General features: G+C 48.8%; 1 protein-coding gene across 6 annotated transcripts in view; it reads left to right on the top strand.

Annotated features, from left to right (window-relative positions):
- FBXL18 (F-box and leucine rich repeat protein 18) overlaps positions 1–9462 on the top strand; it is a 29193-nt gene continuing 19731 nt past the window's right edge. For 3 of the 6 annotated variants that reach the window (XM_021412258.1, XM_021412259.1, XM_021412257.1), the window contains exons 1-4: positions 1–195; positions 1100–1300; positions 2161–3701; positions 6529–6747. In XM_021412258.1, the coding sequence (XP_021267933.1) occupies positions 79–195; positions 1100–1300; positions 2161–3701; positions 6529–6747 (2078 nt within the window). In that variant the 5' untranslated portion in view covers positions 1–78. Of the gene's footprint in view, positions 196–1099; positions 1301–2160; positions 3702–6528; positions 6748–6820; positions 8177–9462 lie in introns of those variants that run through there. The other 3 variants (XM_021412261.1, XR_002443299.1, XM_021412260.1) reach the window with 3 other exon arrangements.

Below are 9462 nucleotides of genomic sequence, written 5' to 3'. Positions count from 1 at the left end.
CTGCCGCCCACTCCCGCCGCAAGCGGCCACGTTCAAGATGGCGGCGGCGGAAGTGTGGCGAGCCGCGGAAGCCGGGTCATGGCAGCGCCGGAAGAGCCGCGCGGCGGTGCGGAGCGGGGCCGGGAGGCGGTTGGCGTGAGCCGTGCCCGGGCGCGGCGGGACCTCGTGGCTGCCGCCATGTCGCGCAGTGCGGAGGTGAGCTGTGGGGCCGTTCGCCGCCGCTGGCACTGCGTTGGGAGGGGAGACACGGACCCCTCGGGGTGGAGCCGGGGCGCGGCGAGCGGCTGCGATGGCGGTGGGCTCAGCCCCGCGGGTCCTGGGGTGCCCAGCTGCTGGGTGGTGAGTGTGCCAGCGCTCCTCTGGGGAACCCCCGGGGGTTGTGTAGGGCCGTGCTGTGGGACAGGAGCATCCCCTCCCCTTCAGGGGGTAGCGTGGCGTTAACGGTGACTTAGCTTCAGTAAAAATGGAGCTGAAGGCCCAGCTGCCCCAAGACCCACGACGGTGGTGCTGGGGAACGGGCTGCGGGCCTCAGTGCTTCAGGATTAAGGCGGGAGGAGAGGATGTGTTGCATCCCAGAGGAGCATGGCCATCCCGAGGAGCCCTTGGTTCCCATGGCCGCAGTGTGAGCTCGCTGTGGAATTGCTGTGGATAGCGTGATGCTGGACTGCAGTTATTTTTTTGGCATGCAAACGGTTACATAACCTGTAAGGTTACTGGGATGGGCTCCTCTTAGAGGAAAAACATGGAAAGAGGCTGCATTGAGGGCTGTGACTTCCAATCGCAAAGAGAGTGGCAGAATAGCGAGTGGAATGAATACAAACATTTTCTTCCTATTTTGAAGCAGCCCAAAGCGAAGAGTGAGTGAAGCTACCGTGGCTTTGTGTGAAGCTTTGCAATACCTCACTGTCCTCTCTTAAGGAAGAGGTGTTGGTTTCTCAAGGCAGATGCTTCACGTACTGTTTTTGCTTTATGTCACTTCACAAGTCTCTCTGAGGCTAAGAGTATCTGTTTTCTCATAAGATTTGCTGAAGTCTCTAAGCTGCTTGGTTATCCTTCCACCCCCACAACCTCCCCTTTTTTTTCCTTTTATTTCTTTTAGGAACTTGTGAGTGGGGAGAATGAGGAGGAAAGTAACGGTATCAATTTGATGGAGTTCTCAGATGAGATCCTTCTGCACATCCTAAGCTACGTCCCTTGCACAGACCTGGTCCTGAATGTCAGGAAGACCTGCAGGAAGCTTGCAACGCTTTGCCTTGACAAGAGTCTAACCCATACAGTTTTACTTCAGAAAGACTATAAGGTGGGGAGAGTAGCTTGCTTCTTCTGTTTTCTGTGAAGAGAAATCTGACTTGTGAAAGAATGTCAAGTAGTAGGACTTTTCATTGTGTCTGCATACATGTCCCGCTTTTGAACTCTGAAATCGAATAAACAGTAAACTGTTTTGTAAAAGCATTTGTTTTCCAGAATGCTTTGTTAGGACAGCTCTGCGCTCCCTTAGTTTTCACTGATAGTATTTTATGTAACTTCTCCATGTTTCTGGAAGCTAAAATGAAAGTAAATGCAACTTTCCATTCATATCTGCCTTTTATGGTTGTATAAAGTTATAATTTCCCCAGGTATTTTCTGTGTTGTGCAAATAGATCTGTCAGACACCCAGTCAGGTAATTCAGAAAATACATACTTTTTGTAACAAAAATAAAGCTTAAGGATGAAGCATGTTTTATGAGGACTGTATCACCAAGCTGTAGGCAAAGGGAAGCCTCTCTTATTTGTTTCCAAGAGAAGAAAGTGGATGGAGGAGAATGAAAGTATTCTTTAATTTGTGCTTCTATAGACTAGTTCAGCTGGTTTCAGCTATTTCTGCTGAAGTAGGTTAGCTGTTGAAAAGTGGAGGTTGTTCCACAGCTGGTAGTGGGATGGAGGACAGATTTGGCCTTGCAGTTGGTAATGCAGAACTGCACAGACTAAGAAGCTAAAGGAGTTCTAATCTTAGAGTCCAAAGCATGGCCGACAAAGCCACGCTTTAATAAGGCATGTGCTAGTGATCCAAGACCCTTGGATGAGCATGTATTGTGAGAGCTAACCATCTTCAGAGGGGAAACCGAGTCACTACGTGCAACTGTCGTATATCTCACTGAATCTGGTTTTGTTTGAGCACAGGTAAACAAAGACAAAGTGAAGCAGCTGATGCGGGATATCGGAAAAGAGATTTACCAGCTGAACATGGCTGGGTGCTATTGGCTGCCCAGCTCCACTACTGATCATGTAACACGGTGCAAGAACCTGGTGAAACTGAACTTGTCTGGGTGCCGTATCACCTCTCTCCGTCTCTCAAAGATGCTGTCCTCACTTCAGCACCTGCGGTCCCTGGCAATAGATGTAAACCCAGGTTTTGATGCCAGTCAGCTAAGCAGTGAGTGCAAAGCCACCCTGAGCCGTGTCTTGGAATTGAAGCAAACCCTTTACACTCCATCATACGGTGTTGTTCCATGCTGCACTAGTCTTGAGAAACTGCTGCTTTATTTTGAGATCCTTGATCGCTCACGAGAAGGTTTTATGCTGTCTGGACAGCTAATGGTAGGTGAGAGCAATGTACCCCACTACCAGAACCTTCGCATCTTCTATGCCAGGCTGGCTCCTGGCTACGTTAATCAGGAGGTGGTGAGGCTGTACTTGGCTGTGCTAAGTGATCGGACACCTGAGAACCTTCATGCCTTCCTTATTTCTGCCCCTGGTAGTTTTGCTGAGACGGGAGCTACTAAAAACCTTCTGGACTCTATGGCTCGAAATGTACGCCTGGATGCTTTACAGTTGCCCAAAGCCTGGCTTAATGGTTCTGGACTCCTGCAACACTTGAAGTTCAACAACCCTTTCTACTTCAGCTTTAGCCGATGCACCTTATCTGGTGGTCACCTGATCCAGAGAGTTATTAATGGTGGGAAGGACCTTAAAAGCTTGACCAGTCTGAATCTCAGTGGCTGCGTTCACTGTCTGGCTCCAGAGTCTTTGTTTCGAAGAGCAGAAGATGACATTGACAGTAGCATTCTGGAAAGCCTGGTAGTGTCTTGCTGCAACCTCAGGCACCTCAACCTCTCTGCAGCTCACCACCACAGCTCAGAAAGCATAGGGAATCATTTGTGCCAGCTCCTGACCAGGCTAAAGCACCTACTCTCACTGGCACTACCAGTTTGTTCCATCACAGATGTTGCTGCGAACGTGGAAAAGCCTCCCACGCAGCCTAATGTGGTGCCCCAAACGTTTGGAAAGAAAATCCGTGTGGGAGTACAGACATATCCGAGAACCTTAACAGACCAGGCATGTCCGAAGTTGGAGTCTTCGGTATTCTGGACACTGATGAGAAGCCTCCGGTTTTTGGAAACCTTAGAAATAATTGGGTCCAGTTTTTCCTCTGCCATGCCTCGCAATGAGCCAGCAATTCGGAACTCATTGCCTCCGTGTGTCCGAGCACAAAGCGTGGGGGATTCGGAGGTGGCTGCCATTAGCCAGCTGACTTATTTGCAGAGCCTCACCTTAGCACAACTGCCAAATATTGTTACTGGTTCTGGGCTTGTTAGCATTGGATTGCAGTGCCAGCATTTGCGGACTCTTTCATTGGCCAACCTGGGCATGATGGGGAAAATGGTCTATATGTCTGCTCTCATGGACATGCTGAAACACTGCAAGTGTTTGAGAGATCTCAGGTGAGGGGCTGCCATTGAACATCTCCGTTGTTTGTGGAGCTCTGGGGATGGAGTGCTTGTTTTGTTGTGGCTGGTGTAAAAACTACAAGGGGTCCTCTTCTGGTCGTCCTCTGCTCAAGCAGCAGGTCAGAAGTAGCCGCAGTGGCTTGAAAGTTGTTTTTCTTCCGGAGTTGTGGAGAACAGGAAGGTATCTTGTGCTGTTCTCAAGGGCTCAGGATGTGCCTTTTAACCAGTGTTTAACGGCCCAAAGTCTCTGTGCTGCAACTGTCTTCCTTTTAAGATAAGGAAGAGTGGACCCAGCATATCTGGGAGGCATCAGGCTCTCAGGACTAGGTTAAATGCTGCATTCTTTGACTTTGTGTATGCATACATTTCTTGAACATCCAGGAAGGAAAGGATTCCTACAATGTCTAGATAACGTAGTGTTTGGTTTTCCATCGGGATATTTTTCTACCTTTGGCTTATATTTAAGACTTTGCCTCCTTATTTTTTGCATTTATTTTTCCTTTCTTGATAATACGTTGAAAGCACTCCAAATTTACGGTCTGTCGTGTTGATGTTCACTTCTTGGAACATTGGTCTGACCTTGAAGGATGCATAAAGGAGCTTCACTGTTGCCATAGTGTACTTATGAACCCATCTCAAAGTGGTGGTTTCCTTGCACCAGTAAGCATAATCTCTCTGTAAATCACAGAATCATTTAGGTTGGAAGAGACCTCGAACGTCTCCAAGTCCAACCCCAGTGTTACTACTTTAGAAAAAATGTGTTTTGTTTTCTCTTCTCCCTCCCCAAAGCGGTTTCTGTTGGTGGAACTACTAGTCCTATTTGGTCAGTGGTCATTCACTATTCACAAAACGGATCTAAAATGCAAAAGAGTAGTAAAAGCAAGGTCATCCTCTCATGGTGTATACCCATGATCACGAAGACCATTGCAGCCTGACTAAAACTGTTTCTTGTCTACTGAGGCTGATCTTTGTGTGCATGTTCCTAAGCCATTGCAGTAGCGAAGGGAGCTGGAGCAGCTAAAACACCTCGAGGCTTTATGTTTCCCCCTGCTTCCATTTGCAAGAGGCAAGTTGTGTCCTGCTCCCATCCAGGGAGTAGCAGCTGGTGGAGATCTGATTGCTTAATGGCTTGGGTCATAGGGGTGGATCTCTAACCTTGAAGGACTAAATCCCCCTTGGAACCAGTGAGGTCGGGGGAGAAGGCTTTGGTGTGCAGTGCTGCTTTGCTCAGGCTGGGCCCTGCGTCTCCCAGAGCCTTGGAAATGGAGGCGGTGAGCAATAACGATGGGAGGCACGCGGAGCCCTGGGTGGAGGATGAGCAAAGCTGTCTCCTTGCAGCAGCCAGGCGTGTCGGTGTAAGCTGTCACTGTGCCTCGAGTGAAGTCTGGGGGTTGATATGTGTTTAAAAGGTTTTTAATGCTTAGCACTCAATCCTGATAATGTAGTTTCCTTTTCATTTAACTAATTCTCTGATGCTTCTGCCCTTTCTGCTCTGCCCGTTTTCCGGGCTGAGAAGCTGGTTTCAGGGGATATTCCAAAGCAACGCTGCCACCTAGCGGGCAGAAGTGGTACTGCAAGTATGGCAGTCTGCTAGGGATGATAACTTCGAAACCTTCGAGAGGCTGCGGGGCTTCCCTGCTTTGTCTTTGGCTGACAGTAGGCCAGTTGCACTGCTGAAAAATGGGAGAGGCTTCCTATTTCCTTAATATTCATTTTGAGCTATTGCCCGAGAAGCTGTTAAGATTTCTTCAGGCAGTCTCGGGCTGAGACTTGAAAACACAATCTATCAACTAATGAGATTAAGTTGCTGAGATACCCCACCTATACTACAAAAACCTATGCAGAGATTATCTGGAGGTCAGGTTGGGGCTGACAGCTTGTTGTCACCTCCTGGATTAACCTTCTGGAGCTCTTGGCCTTGCTGACCCAATGACTGGGAGTCCCACGTGCTCGGAGGTCTGGTAGTAAATCTGCACAAAGCAGGTGTGCTTCTCCTGGTGGCACCAGCCCCAGGCGGGCCTTGTGTCCTGCAAACTGGTTTCTGCAAGAGAGTCATCTGGATAGGCTGCTAGTTAAAACACCGACCCCTTGTTGGTCAAGCATGGCTTCACTGTGTCATCTTGTCACTTAGCTCAGGGCTGGGAGGTGAGGCTGTGGATAGCTGGGGTAGAAAATCCCATCCCTTTTCTCTGGGCCAGGTGTTTAAGACGGAAGTTGGATCAGTGTGCTTGTTACTGGGTGAGGAGAGCTTTGATTCTTTTCCGTCCTGTGGCTGAGGAGAGCTGCTGGTGGCCGTTGTCTCAGGGGCACGAGGTCACCATGTGTGCGCTGTGAATTTTTCACGCCTGCCTTCTCTCTCGGCAGTAAACTAAAGCTGACCAGTTTGACCCATGCTTGGTGCACTGGAGCAACGAGTCCCTAAATCCACATCGGCTGCTCAGTTATGTCAGGTAGCAGAAGCTGGGCGGTGTTCATCCAGCTCAAAAACCCATCTTACCCAACATGTTTTATGGAAAACTTGCTAAACCAGGGCTTCTCCCTGGAATTCTGCAGCGTAGGGCCTTTCTGTGTGCTTGTGTCCCTGTCCTTCAGATTGTGTAATTCAGGCATAACTAGCAAGCAAGGGGCCTGAGCTTGCAAAGTCAAATTTGTAATACCCTGCTGCCGGCACAGGCAGATAGAAAGTTATCATGTGTCGGTGAAGTGGTGGGAGACTGGTTGCTCTGCTTGCCAAACCCCCGTGAATGTGCTGTCTTCTCCGCTGTCTGAAAGCGACCCAAGCCTGATCTGCCCATTGACTTGCTTTTGTTTATCTCTGCAGGCTGGAACAGCCCTACCTCAGCGCGGGCGCCCAGTTCTTCCAGGCACTGAGTCACTGCTCCTCTCTCCAGCGGCTTTGCATCGTCTCCCGGAGTGGGACTCTGCAGTCTGATGCAGTGATGTCATTCATGGCCAACTGCCTTGAGGTCATCATGTGCCACATGTTTATGGGAGAATCTCTTACCGTCTGCAGAAATCTCCAGCAGTCCATTGTCCGGAGGTGAGTGCGGGAAGGGGTTGATGTGGGATTTCTGGAGCGGTTGAAGATTTATCTCCTTTTCCTTGCTCGCCAGGGTTTATATGGCTTGGAGCACTTGTTCCAAGAAGCTGAAAGGTACTGTGTAACTGCTTGGCACGTGGAATAGCCTCTTAGTTTAATAAGAGTCGATCCGTGAAATATTTGAAGGCACGACATGAATTTTTGGTTCCGTTCCCACTCGTGTTCTCTGCAGTTCTGCAAGGGCTGAGCTGAAGCTCGGGAAGTACGGCTCCATCATAAATCAAACGTCACTTTTTGTGTAAACAAAACATCTGCCGACATTTGAAGTACGGAGAGGTTTGACCTTGAAGCTTTCCTCCTTTCCCACAAGTGACTAAGATAATTCTTCCTCCTCTAATCACTTGTAAATGTCACTTACTGATAATCCCCTGGCAGCGCAATTCAAAGCCTTTCAAGGGTTTGTTGTGAAGGGTTTTTCTGCGGGGGGAGGGTGGGTACAAACTGCCTTTGCACGTTTGACAGTTCTTAAATGCATTTTGCTTGGCCCCTCACAGCGATCTGAGGCTCACGTGGTGGGAAACGTTGGTTCGTGAGCCGTGAACTGCATTTGAAAAGAGAGCTTTTAATTATGCCTGGCATCCTGAAATCGTCTCATAGTGGCAGTCATCTTACAAAATATTTCCCATGCAACAGACTTTGCATTATTTTTTTTTTTTCCTATAAGGCATTTTCTCCGCCTTCGATCTGTTTTCTTTGTCGCCTACTGTTGCTTTGCCCTGTTAAGCTCTAACAAATTCCAAATCACACGGTGTTATTACTGCATCCTAAAGGGTGCTCCTCCCCCCAGCCTTTCTCCGGCTTCAAACTGACTTATTACACTTGGCTTGTTTCCGAGGATCAAATCCAAAGAGCTATGACTATATTAGCCACCTATCAAACCGCACGCGGGATTGCTTGTTACAGCCTCTGCAAGGCTCTGCATTCTTTTGGGATGGGGGTAGTTGGGAGCACCTGTGTAAATTCCTTGGGCTGTGACAGATGTTTTTTTTTAAATACAGGGCTTTGCATCTGTTAAGTCAGTCCTTGGTTGATTTTGGGAGTGCTTTGAGGGTCCTTAAAAGAAACAAGGATTCAGTTTTTCTTTTTTTTGTTCTGCCTTCCTCCCTGAGATGCCATTGCAGCATTGGCCAAAATCCTAATGTCTGCTTACTGAGCTGCAAAATGCTGTTCTGCAGTGTTTTCCTTCCCTGTTTCTTTATTGTGCATGGACTCTTACTATGCTCTGTGCCTCTTGGGAGCTCTCCAGAGAGCAGCAGATGCCCCATGAAAATGTTGAAAACCGTTTTTATTTTTAGCAACAATTCTGGCCCTCATGCTACTTGCCTTCTTTTGTATTTTATTAACAGAGACATTTGTATGAAAACAATTTTTGAAGTATTTTTTTTTTTTCTGTGGGAGCATCTGCTCCCACTGCAAGTTCTGCACCTGAAGTCATGCTCCTCCATGGCGTTGTAATCGGTGGCTCTGGAAACGATTTTGATGTCACATAAGATTAGGAGTTCAGGAGCAGGATAAGCAGTGGGAGCAGATACGCTCCTAAGCAACAAAGATCCCGTTCTCATGCAACTGTCTGAAGCAATAACATGGAAGGAACAAAATACAGAGAAGGATGTGTAAGCGCAGCCCGGAGTCTTCCATGAGCCATCAGTGAGCTTTGGACCACGCGCTTTTCCTAGCGATCTTGTCCTTGTGCAAATGTGCCTTCAGACGGCGGTCAGGAATTGGCTTTCTCTTGACTGTGTTTTGTCTGCTGCTCCAAGGGCAGTTCAGCCCTTGCATGAGCTAGTTTGGAGCTCGTACCCGTGGAAGAGGCTGTGCTTCACACAGCAGGGCTTCCTGTCTGTGCCGCTCGCGTGCCTTTAATCCAAGCTTGAATTTGGAAGGGCAAGTCTGATGTTAGGTATCCTGTGCCGGAATGAAAGAAGGTGATTTATCCTCTTTTGTTCTTTGGAATGTGTGCAGGAAAGGCATGAGGAATGGGTGGGAAGGAGAAGGTGAGAGCCAGGAAGGCTACGAGCCTGTCTTTGTTTGCACCCCTTCCCTAGAGCTGTATTTCTCGGCTCCTGCAATGGGTTAGAGCTGTTGTAGAGTTGTGGAGAGGGTCTTGGTTAGGCTGTAGCCTGGTGATGACAATTCCTCAATGAGGCTGATAGGGCTGAAGTGCCTCCTGTTCTCCCAGTGCCTCTAAAAAGAGAAGAAATGCAAGGAGGGGGCTTGCCTAGGGCTGAGCATGCACCAGCAGTTTGCAGGGGTGGATCTGGGAGGGCATAAACACGCAGTGCTGTGCTGTCCTGTTTCAGATGTGAGTCCACAGAAGGGTTCAGCTTGTGGAAGAGGACCAGTGTGGGGAGAACGGTCTGGTTTAGGCTGCTGGGCTGTGCTGGAAGATGGTGCCTGTACAGGCTGAAGCGATGGGAGCTCAGCTGTTAAACCTCCTGCTTCGTACCTGTGGCTCAGAGCCTGCAAAGATCCTCAAACCCTTCCCTCTGCCTCTAGAAAAGGATAGCACTCTGTATTGCTGCTGTACCGGCCTGTGCCCGAAGTTGTTCTCATGTCTTTCAGTCTTGTGACAGCTCCAACCCAGACCCTGTGATCGCCAGCTTCCTTGCGGGCAGCTTTCTGGTGGAAGTTTGCTGCTGTTTCAGAGAGATTAGT

Source organism: Numida meleagris, chromosome 13 (genome assembly GCF_002078875.1).
Source record: "Numida meleagris isolate 19003 breed g44 Domestic line chromosome 13, NumMel1.0, whole genome shotgun sequence".
Lineage (NCBI taxonomy): Eukaryota > Metazoa > Chordata > Aves > Galliformes > Numididae > Numida > Numida meleagris.
This window is presented reverse-complemented; position numbering and strand designations above follow the sequence as displayed.